Here is a 24,892-nt window from a genome sequence, read left to right as displayed (position 1 = left end):
CTTGAGAATATCTAAGCCATGTATGAATTTGAGTCAAACACTAGGTCACCATGTAAAGTCGTCGACAATTGGTGTATTTTGAACTCAGGTAAGGCGCTTAAGACCAATCATGGTCCATATTGTATTTAAAGGGTTAACATGTTGTTATGTTAAACTTGTCAATCAAAAGTCTGCAACATATGAAAGCAATGTTACATAGGTCACGGATTCCGCTGAATATCTCAATGACACGAAAAATACATTGATGATATTTGATCAATATCAATATTTCAGACATGCAAGAATGTATCATGTGCGCCTTCTATGTCTTGTAATACATTGTGTCAGAAAGCATTCAAATATTTATGACATTATGAATTGTGAGCATTTGCTGACAGATGACGCAGTGTCTGCTCTCATAAAAAAAATTCATTTATGTCAGCATGTAACATGATTACAAAAATATTATTATTGTTAAGTACAAATGGCTTAATTATTGGGATACAAGTTCCCTTCAGCGTTTATACTATTTATAGTTACCAATACGCATATAAAATTATAAGGATTGTGAGAAATTCTATAACAGAAGTATTAATTTCACCATTCATTCTTTCTTTACAACATAACATGTGATAGCATTGATGTTAAATATATAATGTCCGATATAACTAACGTAGTGATGGCCTCTGAAATACATTATGATAACTTGGCACAAACATACGGCAGATGATGCAAGTCTAAATTGATCGTTGACAGTTTTTGAAACGGATAACCTCTAGATTGCCCGGTTCAGCATGATACAAAGCTATCGAGGGCTCTGCCTAAGGTTGGAAGGTCAGAGCCATGTTCAATTACTCCTCCCTTTTTTCTTACCAGGTCGCCATTTCGTTATTGCGTTTTTATACTACCTGTCCATTAGGTTTGAACATCATACATTTTTTGAACCCCCGAAACCCGTAGTTGTAGATATGTAGATTTACAGAAATCTTTTTAATAATAGTTTGTTGGGATCGAGCAGAAAATCCGTTGAGCTCTGGTTCCTGTGTTACCAATAGAGCACGGATCCGCTCAAAGTCTGAAGTTGTGTACATGCTGATAACATTTTGACACCATAGCCACCATACCATGTCTTAACCATTTACCTGTCGGTTCGTTCAACGTCATAGCAAGTACTGTCGAGACAAGAAAGAAATAGTAAGTATGAGCTCAGACACTATTAAAGTAGACACACAAACAAGATGGTTCGGAAAATGCACAATGGAAAATTCTGTTCGATCAGAAAGTGGCATAAAAACAAGCTAAATCTTGTTTTCTATCATGTACGTATTAACCTGAAATAATAATGACACGGGCATAATCACACATGTATCTTTATAACAACACTTCCAATAACAGTTGGTTTGTGCAACCTTCATCTAAAAGGTCAGAGCCATGTTCAATTGCACTTCATCCAAAAACGTTAAACAAAGATCTTAGTTAACTGACGGATATGTAAACAATACATCAATATATTAAACATTGGTAGTTATTTGATTTATAAATCATCATATATCATTTAGCAAGTTACAACTGTGGTTATCTTGTAGGACATTTGTACTTGTTCAAGTGCCAGCTAGATGTAACTTTTTGATGAAAAAATCTGTTTGGTGTGCTAAAATACTTATAATTCAGGGACAGACTTAACATATTTTATAGAGTTGTTTATGACCTTTTTGGTAATGCTTCTACGGTTTTCCAAGCATAGAATAATACTGTGCAATATTGCATTGAAACATGAATTAACACTTTCTCTTTGCAGAGATTTCGGTATAATACAATGCAATCAAAATAAAAGTCCGATACTATACTAATTTTGTTGGGGGAGTCAGGTCAATGTTGCCTGACAATCTTCTTTTTTGGGTAAACATTCAACTATTTTTTAAATTTCAAGCTACTTAAGTGAAATGAAAAACAAGAGTTGTTCAAAGACTTCGTGTGTGCTTGTTAGAGTTACTGGAGTTTCAAACAATTTGTAGAGTGAGATCTAATAACATAATATATGGTTGTTACCAAATAGTATCAGGGAAAATATTTTATGATGTTACATGCCAAATACCAAATCTATGGGCTTTGTGGTTTCAGAGAGAAGATTTTAGATTTTTTTCTATCTATACATTTAAGGGAAACACAAAAGCCTAGGACATTTTGCTATAAGTCATACCACTCGTAGGGCTTTGCCATGTTTGACCCCAATGGTATGCCTAACTTAGTACAGGACCAATAGACTATATTAAACACTAACTACAGGTATTAAAACCCAAACCCTTAAGCTTTCAGCGAAGATTTTATAATATTTCATTTTTATATATATTTTAAGATCTGGTAAGCTACATATGCAATTGAATATTTTAACAAATGTGAAAGAGGGTAAGAAGCGATCTTTGCATTGAAATATCATTTAAATCAAGCTAGCAGTTAAGGAGAAATAGTAGTTTAAAGAAAGTTAACACAAGCACTTATGCACGCACTGACCGACATCACAGTATCGTAAGTGCTCAGTTGAGCTTTAAACCAACACCAAGACCAGATGCATAAGCCAGGGCATGTATATAAGCGTATCCATAGAGCAAATTATGATCCATACAAATTGTGTATCCATAGATTCCATAATGGAAATTGCAAATAGTGTACCCAAATAGTGTATCTGTAGAGAAAAAAATAATTATTGAAAAAGTACATCAATAGGGAAATTATGATCAATGAAAAAATTACATAAATAAAGAAATAATAACCATTGAAAATAGTGTTTCCCAAGTAAAATAATAATGATCATCGAAAATAGTGCATCTATTGAGAAAACAGTAATACCGGTAATTGAAAATAGTGCATCTATACAGCAAATTATCAACATTCCAAGTAGTTCGTTTATAGAGAAATAATCATGATTGCAAATACGGTTTGACTAGATATAATTAACAAAACAACTAAATACAACCTTTGTAATAGAAATTTTTCATGAAGTCCCTTCGGACATGACAACACACAGGAACAGAGTTGTTCCATAATTCTATAAAAAATACAGGTTTGAAAGTTTGTGTTTTTGATAGTTATTATTATATCAGCAGGCTCTGCAAAAAGGTGTGCATAATTCATGTTCATAACGTATAGTCCCTGATAAGCATGTGCAGTCCACTTTTATGGAAATTTTTGTTAAAGAAAGTCTCTTAAAAAATATAGTCTAGGCGGAAAATGTCGTTCCTGAAAAACCTTTGTAAACTTCAAAGGGACAATACTTTACACACACACATTAACCCCAGTTTTGCCAGAGCACAACTCATAAAAATACATAATTAAATACATATAATTTACTAACATACATAGGGTAGCTTATCACTTGATATATTTCTTTTTTTTAATTAATTTGTAAGTTTATTGTAACTTTAATTTAGTTTTCAACATAATGGTTGATTTACCACAACCAATGAAACAGACTTCACAAACTGTTCATAGCAGTCAAGAATAGCATGATTGTAATGAATTAATAAAATGTAAGCACTATTTATATATGAAAGTTGACATTCAAAACAATGTCAACATACAGTATCAATCAATCCCCACACCCATATAAACCAAAAAGGTATTTTACATTATTCTTACATGATATGTAACCTTTAGAAAAATGTAATAACAAAGACAATTATGAAGTAATTTTTCATAACAATCTGAACACTGATAGCTCTTAAATGCTATTTCTAACTTTGAACAAAATATTACACATCTCCCTTCAATAAACACTGAAAAAAGAAGCCACACAGAAGACAACTATACCAAACATGAACAACATACATTCTGGCAGTTTTGGATTTTTTTCTATCATTGTTCACAAATGTCAACAGCATTTTTTCGAACACCATTGTTGGTGAAATTGTTAAACATGTAAGCCCCCTCCCCCCACACACACATGCAGTCAAGTGCCAATATAAGCAATTAATAAGAGATGTTATAATATACATGCTCCTGTGACCTTGAAATTTAACCTTTTAATCTGCAAATCGATAGAAGTCTTCCTTTAACCAAAAACTTACCAACATGCATGATCCAAGGTTAAAGTTGTTTTATAGTGTGGAAATAGTTTTCATGTTACAATCCCTTTTTGTCTTTACTTTTGACCTGAACATTGATCGGCATCTTTCATCCATATTAATGCTCAATAAGTCATTGTTGGCTCGGGTACTACTTAAAAGTTCACCGGGTACTCTTAAGAATACTAAAACATTCCCCGGATATGCAAAATACGCTTAGAGGCATCCGGAAAATGTAAGACTGTACCAAAGTTTAATGGAAAACGAAAGAGTCTACATTACGTGTAACAAGCATCTTCATCTATACACTTAAAATTGTTTGGCATCGTCCTTTCATCCCATGTAATGCACTCATCTTACCAATTTGAATGATCATGGGTCAACATGTTTTCTAGACCTCTAGCAAACAACAAATTGTCTACTGATCCACAGACTTAACATCAGACCATTAGGCATTATTATCAGTATTCCTATTACCCAACGCTAAGAAAAGTTAAGCTTTTATACACACTGGAATGAATCAAATTGTAAGACCACATTTCTTTGAGTATCCATTGAATAACTCTAGTAAACAAGAGGGCCATGATGGCCTGAATCGCTCACCTGACTTACCAAAAACAATCCCAACCCAGATTTCATCAAGATAAACATTCTGACCAAATTTCATAAAAATAAGATAAAAACTGTGACCTCTATTGTCTACACAAGGTTTTTCAATCATTTGACCTAGTGACCTAGTTTTTGACCCCAGGTGACCCAATTACAATCCCAACCCAGATTTCATCAAGATAAACATTCTGATCAAATTTTATAAAGATTAGATGAAAACTGTGACCTCTATTGTCTACACAAGGTTTTCTATTGTTTGACCTAGTGACCTAGTTTTTGACCCCAGATGACCCAAATACAATACCAATCCAGATTTCATCAAGATAAACATTCTGACCAAATTTCATAAAGATTGAATGAAAACTGTGACCTCTATTGTCTATACAAGGTTTTTCTATTATTTGACCTAGTGACCTAGTTTTTGACCTTGTGACCTAGTTTTTGACCTAGAGACCTAGTTTTTGACCCCAGATGACCCAAATACAATCCCCAACCCAGATTTCATCAAGATAAACATTCTGACCAAATTTCATAAAGATTGGATGAAAACTGTGACCTCTACTGTCTACACAAACAAATTGTTGATGGTTTTTCTATTGTTTGACCTAGTGACCTAGTTTTTGACCTCAGATGACCCAAATACAATTCCAACCCAGATTTCATCAAGATAAACATTCTGACACAATTTCATTAAGATTGGATGACAACTGCGACCTCTATTGTTTACACAAGGTTTTTCTATTATTTGACCTAGTTTGTGACCTAGTGACCTAGTTTTTGACCCCAGATGACCCAAATACAATCCAAACCCAGATTTTATCAAGATAAACATTGGAACCAAATTTCATAAAGATTGGATGAAAACTGTGACCTCTACTGTCTACACAAGGTTTTTCTATTATTTGACCTAGTTTTTGACCTAGTGACCTAGGTTTTGACCCCAGATGACCTAAATACAATCCCAACCCAGATTTCATCAAGATTAACATTCTGACCAAATTTCATAAAGATTGGATGAAAACTGTGATCTCTACTGTCTACACAAGGTTTTTCTATTATTTGACCTAGCTTTTGACCCCAGATGACCCAAATACAATCCCAACCCAGATTTCATAAATATAAACATTCTGACCAAATTTCATAAAGATTGGATGAAAACTGCGACCTCTATTGTCTACACAAGGTTTTTCAATTATTTGACCTGTTATGTGACCTAGTTTTTTACCAAGTGACCTAGTTTTTGACCCCAGATGACCCAAATACAATCCCAACCCAGATTTCATCAAGATAAACATTCTGACCAAATTTCATAAAGATTGAATGAAAACTGTGACCTCTACTGTCTACAAAAACAAATTGTTGACAGACACACGCACATACGGACGCCGGACATCACACAGTCACATAAGCTCACCATGTCACTTCGCGACAGGTGAGCTAAAAACAGTGATTTGGAGATGATACACCTTTGCCTTACCACAGCCTAACACAGACGCTGACATATGGGTGAGTGGCATTGCTTGGACATTCCGTAAATAGTCTAACAAGAGCACCACCTTGCAGGTGCATACCGCTCATCTATTTTTCTTTTTAAAGGTGAAGGGACCTATCTCCATTTCAATCACAAAGGAGGGAGGGGTGGAGTGGAGGGGGGTGTATAGTGTGGGGGTGTGGTCATTTATTACATTATCTTCCAAAAATGCAAACAAAATGCAAGAATAATATATTTTGGGGGGGGGGGGGTTGTTGGGTGGGATGGTTGGACGGTATTTCAAAAATAAAATAATACAAAAAAAATATTTGTGTTTTTAAACCATGTTTCAAAAAAAAAAATTGTGTTTTTAACCATGTTTAAAAAATATATTTTTTTTTTGGGGGGGGGGGGGTATAGTGTTAGGGTGTGGTGGTCATTTATTAGATGATCTTTAAGAAATTGGGGGGGATTGGGGGGGGGGGTTTTGGGTGGAGTCTATTGTGGTTTTGTCGGGTAAGAGTTGTTTTGTCAAAGTATCAATCAAATCTAATCATAAATAAAAAAGTTATGGAAATTTTAGCAAAATTTAATAATTTGACCTTGAGAGTCAAGGTCATTCAAAGGTCAAGGTAAAATTCAACTTGCCAGGTACAGTACCATCATGATAGCATGAAAGTATTTGAAGTTTGAAAGCAATAGCCTTGATACTTAAGAAGCAAAGTGGATCGAAACACAAAATTTAACCATATATTCAAAGTTACTAAGTAACAAAAGGGCCATATTTCCGTAAAGATGACAACCAGAGTTATGCAACTTGTCTTTTACTGTCCCCTTATGATAGTTTGCGAGTGTTCCAAGTATGAAAGCAATATCTTTGATACTTTAGGGGTAAAGTGGACCAAAACACAAAACTTAACCAAATTTTTAATTTTCTATGTATAAAGGGCCCATAATTCCGTCAAAATGCCAGTCAGAGATTCATAACTTTGCCTGCACCGTCCCCTTATGATAGTAAGTGTTGCAAGTATGAAAGCAATAGCTTTGATACTTTAGGAATAAAGTGGACCTAACCACAAAACTTAACCAAATTTTCAATTTTCCAAGTATAAAAAGGGCACATAATTCTGTCAAAATACCAGTTAGAGTTACATAACTTTGCCCGCACAGTCCCCTTATGATAGTTAGTAAGTACTGCAAGTATGAAAGCAATAGCTTTGATACTTATGGAATAAAATGGACCTAAACACAAAACTTAACCAAAATTTTCAATTTTTTAAGTATAAAAAGGGCACATAATTCTGTCAAAATGCACGCCAAAGTTATCTAACTTTGCCTGCCCAGTCCCCTCATGATAGTAAGTAAGTGTACCAAGTTCAAATGCAATAGCATTGATACTTTATGAGAAAAAAGGACATAAACGCAAAACTTAACCAGACGCTGACGCTGACGCCATTAAGATGACAATAGCTCATAATTTTTTTTCAAAAAATAGATGAGCTAAAAATGAAAGTAGTATTTTAGTAAAATGTTCAACCAGCAGACTGCCCTCAATTAAATATCATATATGTCACCTCTAAATATTCAATTATTATAAGTGTTCAGATACATCGTTTCAGTAATATTTTTCAGATTTTTGCAGTTATGGCTGTTCTTAAGGTCACGGCAGTAAAGCGTGTATCACAAGAGTGGTTTTGCTGATGTTAGTGTGTTCAGCAATGCTATCTCAGCCCTTTCTTTGCTGCCTTGTGTATATGGCTTTCCAGCTTATCTGTAAATGAAAGCAGTTCAAACAAGTCTTTGAAAAGATAAGCACATTGTGACCAAAATATTGGGGGTAAACATGGCAAATTTCAGGAAAGAATCTTGTAAATAAAATCTTTATCAACATCAAACTGGAAAAAGCATTTAAAGCAAACGTTTGTAAGTTCATTATTGTATTCACTTTATAAAGAGAAGCTTACAAAAATATTGAATATAAGTTAGAAATCTTTTTTTCTGTTTTTTTAAGATTTCCAGCCAGTAATAAGTTTAACATAATGAAACTATTTGTGTCAAAAAATACTAACATTTATTTTCAGCAATTTGGTTGATACTAAAAATTTGTTAAACGCTTCAGTATTTAAGTCACTATTTGCAATTATACTTCTTTTTCGGTAACATAATGAGAGTTTATATTTCAATTTGTTATGTGCTTAATAAAACATGTGATTTTATACTTTTTTTAAAACAAATATTTTGATTAAACTTTAATTTTGACCCGCAACCCAACCCTATCAAATAGTTTGATCCATTTGTGCCGGAATTGTACTGTACATTATCTAACAGCAGCTTAGTGTTTACTAGTCAATATTTTAAAACAATTTTTAATAAATTACAGTTTTAAGAAATTTATCTGTTCACAGGTACTTACAAATTTTATGTTTTCCTTTGATTGGAAATTTCACTAAAAGTTCTTTAGGATTATCACAGATGAACACATAAGGGTCCCCAGAGTCTCCATCAGGAAACTGGAAACAAACAATCATGCATCATCAATATTATTTTTTTTATAAAATATAATTTTTATAACTGGTTAATTTTGCTTCGATCTTTAGGCATGGGCAAATTTTTAAACAGAAATCATCAGATGTCACACATACATTTTCATGTTTTATTTTCCCTAAAAGAATAACATAAGTTAATAGTTATCTTATTCAGTAAATAATATATTTGGTAACTGAGTTTAAATTTTTTTATTGACATTTACAAGCTGGGTGAATGGCTATTAAAAGAATTCAATTTTTTTTGTCCTTTGTTAGTGTTATAATTTAATAATCTCATTTCATTCAAACCATTAATTGTAAAAGCTAACTATGCTTTAATAGGTTTTATTGATAAGTTAAGAGTTACAATTAACCACTTTCGTATCATTATATCAATCAACAGTAAATATTAACTATGATATAACTGGTTTATTGATAAAACTGATAGAAAAAATAAAGCAAAGGGGTGAATGTAAGGGGCCATCACATTATAGTATACTTAGGATGCCAAGTATGTTTTTAGCACCTGTTGTTGGTAGTCCTCCTGGGGAAGACAGTCCACGACCTCCACACACCCAAGGAGACAACCCACTGGGTAGTGGCTTGGAAAATCTAGGGGACGATCTTGGAAAAACAATGACACATGGAAAATAAAAAAAAATACTATGAAAAAAAATGAATGAAGCTATGAATTCACCTCTTCTTGTTTGTTGGAATTGTTTTCACTGACTTGGAACAGTTTTGCAGTCACATCAGGAAGGGCAGTTAAACAACTCACATTTTTTTTTACCAAGCTTAGCCCTTCTAGGCTTTTTACCAGAACTAAAGGCTTATTTATATAAGATTATACATAAAGTAGACATTTTAAGGGCTGTATTTTGATCTTCAGTGTCAAAGAATCACCTTGACAGGGCTTTCTTTTCCCATTTTATGGTTATGACCTATACCACTGAAATTGGAAATTTTAGTTTCAATTTACCTTAAATGAGAAAAAAGTATAATTGCTTGCTTCATGAAAAGGACAAATAATGCTTAGCAACCAACCAACAGTGCCCCCTTCAAACTTTGCTAATAGGAACATAAAACATGTTTGCATACTATTGTTGTGGCGTCTATATATTTCCTCCATCTCTGCAATCACAGCTGGTTCTGGCATCTTGGCAGTGGCAGCGATCCACAGTCGACCTCGGTGGGGTGTGTACCATGAACGACCTTCATGACTAAGGCAAGAAAAGGTATTACACAGATAACAGACATCAATGTCTCGTATATCTATGTCTTCCTATAAATTTATACAGGAATAGAATTGAGGAAAACAATATGAACAATATGTGTCCAAAGGAATGTCATAATTAAGGGCTGGAGCAATTAAGTAATGTACTTAGATTATATTATGTTACACTCTTACTTAATTGTTTATACAAGAAACAGAATTTGAATTCGCTAGCATATTATGCAGTATTTAGAGAAGATTTAATGTTCAAAATGAAAACTGCCCATAAATTCATAATGTTTGCTGTCATTTTCTACACATTCTATCAACACAATTAAGCAGGCAAGGTTATTAATTCTAGATAATTGTGGTATCAATTTCTATAACAAATTATGTGATCTTAAACAAAGATAATCAATAAAGCTAAGCATTTATTGTCCACATGCAGCCAAATGGGCTTTGAGAAAAAACATACTTAGTTGACTGACAGCATAAAAAAAGCCTATCAACTGTCTTTGCATACATGCTGATTGGTCATTTTGACATGAAAATATTGTTCCACCACCAGCCACCTCTGCCGTGGTGGTACGGTAACGGCACAAGGTTCCAGGCATATGCACGCAGGTCCGTTGTTGCACAACAACAATATTTAATATTTGTATGGAAGGATGACGAAGTCCGAGTTCCAGTTAAGACATGTATTTATTTTTCTATTGGGCTCGCATGGTATTCATATAATGATATTGGTTATTACATCATACAAGTACATGGGTTATACACATGCACAATCTGGAACATTGATGAATTATAATACTGTCATATATAGGGATAACTGTCTCTGAGCTCCGTACCCATCTTAACAATGGACAAACATGGCCGCTGTATATTATTATTGTTGTCAGGAAAGTAACTGGTTATTTATCATAACTTATACGGAGCAGCTCCGGTTGGAACTGTTCTGAAAATACGGGAATGTTAACTTAGTTATATATCTCGCTTTCTGTCATCCAGAATGGTTGATAGTTAAATTACAAAGGAGGTTTCGTCGGAAAAGTGTAAGGAAAGATTGGAAAAAGTCTGGGTTTATATACCCTACGAATCACTCTGGATGACGTCATCAAAATTATGACGTGTACTGAGCTCTGTAGACTATGAATTTACGGTCATAACCGAGCAACGTTTAGGCGATGTTCGTTGTGCGCGGAACATGCCAAAGTGTATAGTTTGAAGTCAACATGTATAATTAAAGATAATCTATTCTTAACAATTATTTATATAACAATAATAAACGAACATAAACTCCGACATCTAGCTAGTCAAAGTGAAAACAGTATAATATAATTTAACATCCATTATATTCCAAAAGAATGAGGGAACGCCCATGACGACAATTCGATTCGTCTCGGAGTGAGTTACTATTTTTGAGAACGAGGTCTCCCGGACATGTAGGTTGTTTAGCAATTGAAATGACAATTAATTAGGCGTAGTAGCATTTCATGACGAAAGCTTTCTAACAATATTATCTGATAATTTATAGCAATTAGTGTAATTAGTGTTGCAGTGGTGTAGTTGATGAGGTGTCCGCCTAGCGATCGTGAGTTCGTGAGTTCGCTCCCTACTCCAGGAGCGTTTTCATTATCTCCCCCATAGACACCAAGTACTGGTTCTTCCCAGGAAATGGACTCGACACTGTCCATATCTGCCTATAATAGGCCTTCCTGTAATAGTCAGCAATTGACTGTAGGAAGTACGGAGTAGAAGTTAATCATTGATAGTCAATGCTTACATTTTAATGCCGGCTATGAGGAGGGAGGCCCAGGGTTGATGCATGCTCATGCACATTCCTTCATCTGACATCTCCAGGAGCTCCCTATCTTGTATCCGTGGTAACGATCTTACTGCACCCACACCTTGCTGTGTCGAGCTGGGGGCTTTAGTGTGCACTGCTTGTGGAACAAACTAAGAAAATAAAGGAAGCATAATGACAAAATGTGGAAACATTCTGAAACAAGAGATGTGTTTGTCAGAAACACAATGCCCCCTATTTCGCCGCTTTGAAATAAAATTTCAATTTATCATTTGGCAGGTTTAGAAAAATTATCTCCCTTTTAAAGCTTATTACTTCCCTTGGATTGTATTTTTTGACCTTGAAGGATGACCTTGACCTTTCACCACTCAAAATGTGCAGCTCCACCAGAAGTAAGTAAGAGATTGAATGGAGAAATGAATTTTTTTTTTTTTTTTGACCTTTGACCTTGACCTTTCACATCTCAAAATGTGCAGCTCCACGAGATACACATGCATGCCAAATATGAAGTTGCTGTGTTCAATATTAAAAAAATTCTGATAAAACTTTAACGAAGGTTAAAGTTTTAGGAAAGAAAAATACAATGATATTTAACCTTTGACCTTGAAGGATGACCTTCACTTTTCACCACTTAAAATGTGCAGCTTCATGAGATACACATGCATGGCAAATATCAAGTTGCTATCTTCAATATTGCAAAAGTTATCAAACTTAAACCAAGGTTAAAGTTTTGGGACAGACAGACAGACCGACAGGACAATAAAAATATTCCCCCGATCTTTCGATCCAGGGACATAATAATTTGTTTTAATTGTGACATACAGTGGACCTATCGGCTAAGTTGGTATACCTGGTACATTGCTAGAAGTTGGTTATTTTATATCATGGTAAAAACTACTGGACAGGGCTTGTCCTTTAAGTTAGTTTGACAGTCCAAAACAACCAAAATATAGGTCCTAGCAAGTCACAAAAATAATCTGCTAGCCTAATAAAATAAAATTTACCCCCGAACTGGAAAGAAAATCTGTTTAACAATTCAGTAATGTCTGGAATTAACTTACAAAGCTTGATGTGCAAATTTACATGATAAATCACAAAGTACTCCAATATTTTTGTCCATTGTTAACAAGAGAGATAAATTAACTAGGTAAATTCACAACACTGTTGCAGTAAGTTCCCTTAAATATTATTTGACAACATTTTTGCTTGCAGTTGATTGAATGTCAGGTTTTTTAATACATTAACATACATTTCTAGTTCTAGTCAAATTTTTAGCTTATAAATCAAGACGTTTGTCGTGAACTATAACTGGCAGTTTAATTCTTACACAGCGCTCCTTAGCAATTATAACATTGCCGTGATTAAAATACAATAAATTGATAGTTTACAATGTCAGTCATTTTGCATCATTGATTTAAGTGTATTTTTCAGATAGATATCAGGCCACCACAATAAGACACTCTTCTTGACATGCTATTCTACTATACATATGTTGTAAAATGACTGAAACTTATGTAGTATAATATTAAGCATTGATTTTTAAGAGCCGATTTAGGTCTGAGCTTTGGCCCCATTTCCATGCTCAAAAGTGTATATACTTTTCTCCAATAATTGCCTTACAATTCCCCTCTCAATGTAAGCTCCATTTTGAAAGATGATGACTTTATCAAGACAAAATCTGACTATGTTATAGGCATTTTTGTAAATAATTCCACTTTTTTTTATTAAAACCAAGTTTTATCATAGTATAATTTAGCATTTATAGGAAATAATTTGATTATTGATTGATAATTAACTTAAATAAACACTATTTATGATGCTTGTCTGCAAAAAAAATAATAATTTGCATTTCCCCATTTAATTCTGCATTACAGGAACCTGCAATTTTCCTCCGAAGTAGAAACAAGGGACAAAATTGTCACAAAACCAGGTTTTCATTGTGAAAAAAAAATCTGATAAAGGGAGAAAACTCAAACTGAAGTTTTGAAATGAACAAAAAAAATTAACCCCCTTTGTATTTTTTTTTTTTTAAATCTATTTTTAGTCGTGGCGACCTTGACATTAGAGATATTGACGTGATTCTTTCGTGCGACACACCGTCCCATGATGGTGAACAAATGTGCCAAATGATTTTAAAATCTCACAATGAATGACATAGTTATGGCCAGGACAAGCTAATTTATGGCCATTTTTGACCTTTGAACTCAAAGTGTGACCTTGACCTTGGAGATATCGACGTAATTGTTTCGCGCGACACACCGTCCAATGATGGTGAACAAATGTGCCAAATGATTTTAAAATCTGACAATGAACGACATAGTTATGGCCCGGACAAGCTTGTTACGCCCGCCCGCCAGCCCACCCGCCAGCCAGCCAGCCAGCCCGCCCGCATTCGCCAATCAATAACCAGTTTTTTCCTTCGGAAAACCTGGTTAAAAACCTACTGTTAAGTAATAGTATTAAGTCTTACATCGGACCAAGTAACTATTTGATCAAAGCAAGTGAAATTTTAGGGACCAGACATGTGGATTTTAAAGTTAATGTCAATAGCTGCTTAACCTGCAAAGGATGAACAAACAGGAGGATGGATTGCAGGACAGATTAAAACGATAGACAGGAAAAACATTACATCATTCCAGCAAAAAAGGTAGAAATTTAATAAAGTTTCCTTAACCAGCAAATTGAACCATACTAAATCAAAAAGATGAAAATCAATTGTTCAATTCACAAAAGAATCACACATACGCTCATATCATACATATACCTTAGGTGCCTGCACAGAAATGCCAGGATTCACAAGATAGTCGTTAGATTCTTCTGCATATTTGCCTGACTTCTGTTTAGGCCGCGCACCAAAATTCACTGTCTGCACCACATCATCGTTGACATCATACATGTTTACACCAGCGCTCGGGTCTTCTTCAATCACCTGTCTGCCTGCAAAGTCCAGTGTGATCTTGCGATCTTTTCTTGGTGCGTGTCTAAGGGACCGTAACTCCTCCTCTCGTTTGCGCAGCTTCTCTCTGTCCTGTGTACTCAGCCATTGGTTGGAGTCGGTGGAGAAATAATCAGCCTCATCATCTATCACTTGAGTTCGGCGTGCACTAGAGAAGATGGAATGAGCAAGTGAAAAAAATAGAAATGTGTACGTCACATATGTTGCTTGACTAAATATACATGTTTTAAGAAATCTAAGTCGAAAAAGAGGCACTAATTAAGCATTTATTTATGCAAGATAATTGCCTATTCAAACCTTTATATCATAAGGAACAATGCATACACGTTTGAATATTGTATACAAGGTACTTAAAAGAGTAGGATTACTTTCACACAGTTCACCCCCCTTTCTACTTTGTTGCTGGGTAAAAATCAGGCAAAAAAGGCACTTAACCAATCTTATACTTCCTTTAAGTTAAACGATAATGTCTCAAAAATATAGTCATTGCCAGCACAAATAGTTTATGCTGTCCTCCCTCCAAAAAATGCCACCAAAGGGACTCAATATTTATAAGTTTCATAATCAAAGTCTCAAGCATGGCTGTTTAATAATTCTATGCCACACTTAAGTTCTTTCTGATGGAGCTCCAAAAGATAAGTTTAACTTTGAATCTACAGACATCAAAATTAAGCATACAATTTTTCTTTGGTGAATGTCAAAGGTGTAGGTTTGCTTTGAGTACAACAAAGCATTTTGAAGCAGCATGAGAAAATCACACCACATTGCCACCAGGACTCAACCTAACAAAACGAAACATTTTACTTGTTTCAAAACAACCTAAACACGTAAAACCGGACAAAGAACACACAAAAACAAAAAATACCTTGTTTTGTCAAACTCCAAAAGTTTGTTTTTATGTTTTTCAGCCTCTTTGAGACTGTCTTGTATTTTTTGCTTGTTGCTATGTAAATATTCCCTGCCATTTAAAAACAGGTGTTTCCCTAGCAACTCAGTGGGCGCCTTGTTGATCAACTGTTGTCGCAACTTTTCACTATTCTTTGACCCTCTAGATAGTATTTCTTCTTCTTCCTTTGAACAGACCTATTATAAAAAAACATTGGTTCGTTATAATTGTTTGTTAATGCTTTAATCTGCTTGTAGTTAAATATCTTGATTACAAATTATGGTATAAAGGATAGCACATATTTTACTCCAATTATGATACTCAAATATCTTAAAAATACTCTGTAGACAAAATTTATTTTTATAATTTTTTGTCCAGTGCATCTTAAAAACATTACATTGTCTTTAAATATTAATGCCAAATATTAGAGCTCAGTAAGTCCCAATAGTGCCCCACATCACATGCTAAATTGTTTGCTTTTAGATCACTCATAAGCCAATTGCAGCAGACAAAGTGGCATGGTGGCTCCAAAGGGGCAAAAGAAAATAGCGCCAGCTTTTTTTCAAAGCCAGCAAAACCACCTAGATGGGGCAAGATCATTAATAATGTCTGCAAATAACAAAGCAATAAACTAATATATTGCTATTACGAAGATGTCATGTACAAAAGTGTATTTCAGTATTACTAAATGTCCACAGAAGTGGCAGGGTCCCGATCCCTCCTGTTCGCACACCACACGGCCACAGCGGCTGCAGTTGTTAATGAGACGATGCTTGCCTGCCTGACACTCACAGGCATGTCGACCTGAAACAAACCAGGGGAATTAACTCACATGGATGTTGATGTGTAAGACAGCAGGGGAAGTAACTCAAATGGATGTTGATGTGAAAGACAGCAGTAACACATATGGAATCTGTTGTTGACATAACCAATACATAGGAAAACGACACATTTTCCTTGAAACCCCCAAAATATTTTCACATATTCTGCTGTAAGTTATTGTTTTCTTTATTCCCAAAGAAAGACATATCAAAAACCAACATATGCAATTATTATGATTTCATGCACATATACTGCTGAATCTTTTTGGTTAACAATTAAGACTACACCTTGATACCTGGTATCAGTATGACAGACATGGCCTGGCCTTCCTTGCTGTACAAGGGTACAAACTTCTGTTTCTTCTTCACGTCTTTCTCTGCAGGGCGGGTCCTTTCAGGGGGAGGTAACTGGGGTGGGGGCTTCTCCTCTCCAGGCATTACCTGAAGGGACAAGATCATTCAATTCTTCTAAAATGAATGTTTCAAATAACCCTTCTGAAAATTCACTATAAGAATACGCTCACATGCTTAAATGATGGCCACTGTTAAACACTTGTGCTTAAATATTTGTAAATGAAGATGAAGACAGAAAGGTAAAGGTTCAGTTCAGAATGAAATACTGATATGCTCTGCATATTCAGCTTTTTAAAAGAGAACAAGAGATGTGTTTGTCAGAAACATAATGCCCCATACTGCGCCGCTTTGATTTATTTATTTATTTTTCATCATTGGCAGGTACAGATAATTATCTCTCTTTACAGCGTATTACTTCCCTTGGATTTGTTTTTTGACATTTGACCTCAAAGGATCACCTTGACCTTGACCTTTCACCACTTAAAATGTGCAGCTCCATAAGGTACACATGCATGCCAAATATCAAGTTGCCATCTGAAGAGACATAGAAGTGATGAGCATTTTTCGAAACCTAAACGCAAAGTGTGACGGACAGAGAGACCGACGGGCAGACAGACGGACAGTCCGATCACTATATGCCCTTCTTTGGGCGCATAAAAACAAAAGAGCACTGATAGCCCTTAAAGGCTCACCTGATTTCACTAACACCATATGCTGAATACTTGCTGCTGAGCAAGCTTCATCAAGCTTGAATCATAAATGTTGCCCTTAGGTTGTAACTTTTTTTTTAAAGATTTGACTGCGTGACCCAGTTTGCAGATGCAAATGAGCCAGATTCTAAATTGTGAACAATTGACAAAAATTTGTGAGATGCAGCTCAACACAGAAAGAATGCTACATAAAAAGATTATTTTCAAGTCAAATACGGCCATAACTATGTTATTGTTCAATTGTTTGGATCATTATTTGGCGTGCATAATCATCTGTGCATCTATGCACTTTCAATGAAATCCAATGAAATGCCAAAGCAGTTCTAAGATGTGGCTACAGACACATAAGTCGGCATATTTTCAAGTTTAAAAGAGCCATAATTCAGTTATCTTTTAATGGATTAGGTCAGCATTACAAGTGCATCATCCTCTTATCCACATATACACTCATACCAAATTTCAACAAAATCGGCCCCAGCATTTGTGAGATATGTCTCTTGACACAAAAGTGTTCCGAACAGATGGAAGGACAAACGGACAACACCACAACAATATCCCTCCGCCCATGGCAATGAATATAACCAAAGTAGTCAGTAAGCTTAGACGCATACCCCAACATTTTTTCGTTGTAGTAAATACTTTATTGTAACTATTTTTCATTTGGGTTGAACATAAAACTGCTGTAGATGCTTCACATTTCTCTTCCAGATGAATTAGTTACACATTCAACCATCATAGAACTCTTCTTGTCTGAGATAACTATCACTCACCCCTCTATTTTCCACATCATGGCCATTCAAAACAAAGTTCTTCCGAGGTTTTCTATCCCGCTGATTTGCTGGACTCTTCTTTTCCTTCCCTGGCACGTACACCTCGTCCAAATCTGTCTTCCTGTAAACCTAGATGCAGGAAAATGAATACCATGCAATCCCATGGTAACAGCACTCAACATCAGCCCTTTTAATTATACTGTAGTTGGCTCACACAAATGTATACTGTTCCACACATTCTAATTAAAAAATTGGCATATTTTATTCAGGACTAGAAACAGTAAGAGATGGCAAACCTCTGCAAAGGCAGCCAATTTGCCTGACCTAAAATAATGATCTGATCCTCTTAAAATTCCATAAAGTATGTCAATCAGACTTTTTCAAAACTTTCCAGCATACATGTACCTCATATAAGCATAATGCTGCACAAAGATATGGCTGCAAAATCACTCTTTCTTTACAAGATGTTGAGAATCAAATGAGAGGCATGAATTAGAAAATGGGAAGTGCAGCTCCTTGCAAGACAGACTGCACTGATGCACAGGGTGGTCTGGAGCTACGCTGGCTACATTTCGTATTTTGCTTGATGTGGCTTAAATGGGCCAGAGGGCAGAGATTAGAGGGGCAGAGTAAACATTCAGACTTAAAAAGAAACTACAGAGGAGGAGACAACGATTCACAGACTCTCCTATGTAGACAATGCTGCATTACCTTAAAATATATGAAGGTCATTTCATTTTAGCACTGCAATTCTACAACTAATTTAATCAAAAAGAAAAAAGACAACTTCAAAAGATGTCTTGTAAACAAAACTAGAGCTTATGGAGAAAAAGACAATCTAATTTCTTGTTTTTGTTTCTGGCACTTTTTTTCTGAACCAAATTTTTTGTATAGACTAAAAAGGTTAGTTATTTTAGCTATCAAGTAACTTATAATCTGTAAATTATCCTATGATACATATAAACCTTGAATTTACAAGGAAACCATGTTTCTATATTTTCTAACAGCGACCTTGACTGTTAAACTTGACACAATGACCCATAGATGCAAACAAAAATAAAGTTGTACCATGTATGTGCTTGCAATATAATAGCTAAAGTTAATCTCAAGATACATGCATTAAGTCAAAACAAATCATTCTACGTTAAGTTAAAATGACCTTGACATTGATCCCAGTAATCCCATGTCCAATACCTGGAAGAAATACACATATTAATCAATACCTTCAATATGTACTAACAGTTACCTTTACCCCATACATACAATATTCAATCCCATGCTAGATATGGATATAAAGTATTTAGGTATGTAGCTTCAATACAATAACTGAATTTGAGTTATTGAGCTGAAACCATTTAATCTGTAATAGTGACATTGGCCGTATTTTTGTGTATGTAAATGTAGTTGCATAACTGCAACTGAAATTATTCTTGGTGAAGATTTTATTTTGTATATTTACTAAAAATGACCTTTACCCTAAACACCCTCATATCAATCCAAAGCTAGGTCTGAATTTGAGTAAATGGAATTAAATCTCTTAAACAATTTATGAAAAACTAGAATACCTAAAAAAGTATATATATGCACATTAAAAAAATGGCCCCTTAGTTTTAGAAATTCAAAACCAGAGTGACAAAATTTTCACCAGCAATAAATATGTTGAAGAAATTAATTAAGTATGAATGAAATCCAAAGAGCCATTCCTCAGAAACTAGCTTACTGAAAATGTAACCAAGCTTGGACGCCTGTGTTGGACAAAAATGCAAGGGGTCAGCTTGCTTTTTCTTAGAAAAGTCTAGCCTATAACTTATAAATAAAAACTTAAACCTGTTACCTGTATGCCATCATTAGCTTGTGAGGATTTATAGGGCCTCCATCGAGTCACCAGCTCACGTATGAATGGCTGTGTTCTCTTTTCATCGCTGTCAAGCAACCCTGACATATACTCCTCCAGGTCTTCACTTGTCTCAATGCTCAGAATATACCTGGAAAATAATGGGATATGTGTCATTCCAAAATGGGTCACTTGCCATAATATGCGGCATTAAAGTGTTTTTTTATCAATACCCCGTCTGCTTCATTTAGAGGGTTCTATGTTTTTCATACCTGGTAACCAGGCTGTGCAATTGCGTAGAGTGCTATACAATCTGAGCTAGAGTCAGATGTGGCTCGAGCTAGAGGGCCCAAATTTCACACATTTTCCATGCTATGTATGTGCCAAGTCAGTGCCACCTAGGTTGTCACACATTATTAGTATGGTGCGAATAATAAGCTCAAAAAACACATACCATACGTCTTCGCTTATAAGACGGTTTGACTATAAGACGAGACCCCAACTTTAGGTGCCAGATTGGCTGCATTTTGCGTGGCCTCGCTAATAAGACGGGGCAACTTTTTATTGACGAAAATCGGTAAAATTTCAATAATCAAAATTTGTTGGTCGGCCATTTTGTTAGTAAGTACAATACACCAAGTAAGCTCGTTATGGATTCGTTCCCTGATTTACGTCGTCCTATTTTAATGCCGAGTTTATATGTATATTAATATTTTTTATTTTTGTTTTTCATGTACCGGTACTCGACGTATATGGCTATTTGTAACACTTATTTATTTATACTTACATTATAATCATTGTATTATTCATTATCGAACGCTGACAATGCAACTTCAACAAGAACAACGGAAGACGGAATTCTTTTTATATTGATTGTATTTGTGGAGCATTTTTATTAGTTTGGCATGATCATAGACATAAACAGCACGGCCGCACAGTTGGTGTGCGATTTCGCATACTCAACAACCTTGAGCTTAAAATTTACGTTATATGACGCTCTCTTTCTCTTCATGGACATCTTTTAGCGTAATGATCAATCGAGTGCAATATAATACTTTGGAAATGAATGGCGATTATGAAAAACGGTGCGTTACATCTTTGATTGTATGATTGCATTCTGTAAGTTTGCAACCAATCAAATTACTAAACAATTAATGCATGCATCATATTTACCTATCAAATACAAGGTAAGTCACTTTATCTTAATAAATAAGTGTGGAGGTATAATGCCATCTGCATCAATTTTACACCCAATTAACGGCTTAATAAACACAAGTATCGTCTGTCAGTTAGTTGTTGGCTGTTTATAGCACCAAGCCATGTGTAAGCCAGTAAGGAGTCAGTACTATCTGTACTATGTGTCAATAAAACTGCGATTTAACGGGTACAAATGTTGATAGTCAGTCGGCAATAAACAAACTGTCTATCTTTGACAATAGCGTTTGCACAACATTGGGAGTTTTACGGGAATTTGACGAGTGCTTTTTGCTACAATTATTATGGTGGTATTATCATTGTGGTATGCTGGTAATGAGATGCCCTGTTATCTGTAAACACTGAAACAAATAGGTGCTTCATTTTCGAAAAATTACAGGTACAGATTTTGAAGAATAACGTTCGGTTACCCTGCATTCCCTGAAAATAGAACAAAATATGCAAAACATTATTCATCAAAATGAAGGTGATACATATAAATAAACGTATATTTAGGATTTTTACAACAAACGCTTCCAAACTAATCAAATTAAAGACATAAGCGACCTAACGCTGATTCTTCACCGCCACAGTAGAAACAATCGCAGTAAATTGCTGCAAATAGAAAAAATAATAAAACACTGATAACAGTTTTTACTCATTTATACACATATGTTTAAATAAATCTATATTTTTAATTTTTATTCAAAAATAAACTTGCAAGTATTCCAAACAGAAGGATAAAAACATAATGATATAAGCGGCGTATCTGCTATCAAAACGAAAGTAATTTCTAATCGTCATCAGAAATACGGTTATCACGTCACAAAAATCGGTAAAAACTCAGTTTTTTCTGAGGCCGCTCTTATAAGACGATCCCCCAAAATTATGCCTTAAAATTTCAGGAAAATAAAACGTCTTATAAGCGAAGACATACAGTATGTAGGCTATATTAAGATGGTTCGCTTCTAGCTGAAATAATTCGCGTTCAGAATAAATCTGAAAGCTGAAACTCCTGTCTGTAAAAACCATAACGAAAAATAAATACAATACTATTATGGGAATTACAGTATTTACAAGTGTATACATCTTAAATCTACCCGTTGTTTGACAAATATGATCTTAGATCACAAACATTACCTGCATTTCATTCTAAATCATAGACATGGAACGATCATTTTCTCAAATGCAACCATTTTGGCATTGTTGATGTTGTTCTTATTTCGTACCATAGCTATTTTCTATCTAATACTTTTCATAACTGTCGATTCTAATATTTTGAGTTACAATAGTTATAATTATTATTTTGCTTCTTCTTTGTCTTATGATTATTATTTCCAATTTCATTTCTTACTGTTTTGTGCATATTGCACACTTTTTTTGATCGAACTCAGTTACAAACATAGTTGAATTTAACCTCCAGTTTGATAGCGATATTATATGTCGAGCTCACATTCACCAAGGGAGATAACATGAACCTTTACTATACAAGGATTTATATTGGATGAAACAAACTTGAAATATAGTTTATTAACGGGTAAATTTTGATATATTTTGCTCTATATATACTATTAAGGCAACATTCTGTCATAATAGTCACAAATATGAGTGTATTTAAATTCAGGAGTGATGTGACCGAAATTCATGTCGGAACTAACTCTATTAAAAAGATAGACTATTGACGCCAAGAGTCTGCCAAAGCAAATATCATGAAAAGACTCTAAGGCGGCAAATTATATTGACTAGTTCGCTTCATCCTAGATTGGTTACCATTAGGTCATGTTATTATTTAAGCTTCAACACTAACCAAACACAGCTCATTAAATGAATTGGAGATTCACTGAGTGATTGCACAATCATCTGGAAAGCGATATGAGACGTATGTAAATGAAAATAAACAACGATTATCAAACATCGATGAATTGAATCATTCACTAAGGTAACAATAATCATAAAATAACCTTGCAATGTCAATGGAGGCGTCGATGCCAAGCCGATTCAGTCCATCGCACAACCAAGCTTCTACCTTTTCTGCCATTTTTGTCTGTCACTAAAACGTTTGCAAATTGTATTAAAGCGCTTGGCTGATCTTGGCTGGAATAACTTGCGAAAAGATGAATGTGTCGCAAATAAATAAGTTGATCAGCAATCAAATAACTATCAACTTATCGGATTACCAGCATATTTATAATAAAACTATGAATGTTACAGTGATATTATGGGCATTTTTCACTGTCAAATTGAGCTGAAATGAATTAAAAGGTCAAAAGAATTTGGTAAAATGTGGTTACTGACCAATTGTCTAAAACTCGTCTTGCTACCAGTTTTTTTATAAAAAATATTTATCATTTTCGATATTTTACATGACTCACCTAGTCCTCTAAGCCGAAATGATCCGTAAAATAAAATTGTGTCTATGTGTCGTTTGAACGAATATGCATGAAAACTACATTTAAACACACATCGTACATCGAATCATTTCTGTCATCAGTTGTCACAACGAAAGTACGGTTGATATACAAATGGATTGTTTTCTCTTTGCGGGATATTATTTTAGTATGTTGATGCTGCATTAACAAATATAAGTGTATATGAAGTGAAAACACCAAAAATAAACAACGGTTGCGAAAGACACCTATATACTGTTAGATGCCCAGAATATCACTTTAGTAAACAAATTAATTTTGTGTTACACTTTTTTTGCATTTTTTCATCTTAAATTCTAGTAATTGTTATACTTTTTAAAACGACTTATATAGTCCTGTGGATTAAAAGTTTTCGATTGTTAATAAATTACCGGGTATATAATGTCAAAGACCTATGTCACAGTTTGACATTTTCTATATGTCAGTTTTTAGCTATATTGAATTTGCATGCGCCGTTCCATAATTAAAGTACACGCGAACGTATAATTGTCATCGCGCATTCGCCGACTTTTCCGTTTGTCCTCGTATGTCTTTTTCACAGGTGGGTTGTCACTGTGTCGTCTGATGTTGTTGGGTGAATCGGAATACTTTGGAATTATACATTTAACAATGTATATCTACGAAGTCGGCCAAGGCTATTCAACTGCCGCACTTGCTTTCGTGTGAGCACTGTTCAAAGTTTCCGTCCAATTGTTCTTTATATTTTATGTTTGAATGAAAGAAAGATTGAGAGAAAGGTTCTTATCGGGTTGTTCGTACACCATTTTCTTCATTACCCGCCAAAGTTCTTCGTCCTACACAACCATTCAGAACTTTCATAAATTAATAGGCTTAGAGATATATAGTGCTCTTTATAATTACTGTAAAGGATAGTTATAATTATTAATTAATCGGACACTGTGGCCCGTTTTATACGGTACAAATATAATTAAGAACCTACGCCAGGATTTTGATGCTCATATAAAGCGTCTCTGTGACACCTATAAAATATGTATTTAATAGGTTTTTGATAATGTGTTTATTTTTGTATATAATTTGGGGTGACCAATTTAGCGTAAACTAATAATTGTGTGTGACAAATTTGCCGTAAAACTAAAGATTTACAGTAAAGTAACTTTAAAAATACTTTATTTCGAAAATCAAAAATAATATTGTTAAAATGTATAGCTTTTGGACAACGCATACGTATTGGAAAAAGGATTACCGGTAAACCTAATGTTCTGCAGTATTATCGAATGGTTTTCCCTGTGGATAGTAATACCGGTAGCATGTTAAA

At 34.6% G+C, this 24,892-nt stretch overlaps 1 protein-coding gene across 3 annotated transcripts; it reads right to left on the bottom strand.

Annotated features, from left to right (window-relative positions):
- Positions 1-1,333: 1,333 nt before the first annotated feature.
- LOC127878211 (activating signal cointegrator 1-like) lies at positions 1,334-23,247 on the bottom strand. 3 transcript variants are annotated; one of them, XR_008048768.1, is made up of 13 exons: positions 23,152-23,239; positions 19,997-20,147; positions 18,163-18,291; positions 16,625-16,769; positions 16,193-16,311; positions 15,487-15,704; positions 14,430-14,769; positions 11,645-11,817; positions 9,744-9,865; positions 9,172-9,269; positions 8,534-8,630; positions 5,577-7,891; positions 1,334-5,103 (listed from the first exon to the last, which is right to left on the bottom strand). XR_008048768.1 is itself a non-coding variant. In XM_052424708.1 (12 exons), the coding sequence occupies exons 1-12, from the start codon at positions 23,226-23,228 to the stop codon at positions 7,842-7,844; spliced, it is 1,719 nt and encodes a 572-aa protein (XP_052280668.1). In that variant the 5' UTR covers positions 23,229-23,247; the 3' UTR covers positions 1,334-7,841. The 3 variants fall into 3 exon arrangements, 1 of the variants encoding a protein (XP_052280668.1); XR_008048769.1 differs by having other exon boundaries at positions 5,883-7,891; XM_052424708.1 differs by having other exon boundaries at positions 1,334-7,891; positions 23,152-23,247.
- Between the last annotated feature and the right edge of the window lie 1,645 nt (positions 23,248-24,892).

Source organism: Dreissena polymorpha, chromosome 4 (assembly GCF_020536995.1).
Source record: "Dreissena polymorpha isolate Duluth1 chromosome 4, UMN_Dpol_1.0, whole genome shotgun sequence".
Taxonomy (NCBI): Eukaryota; Metazoa; Mollusca; class Bivalvia; order Myida; family Dreissenidae; genus Dreissena; species Dreissena polymorpha.
Note: the sequence above shows the minus strand (reverse complement) of the source record. Positions and strands in the feature narration are given on the sequence as shown.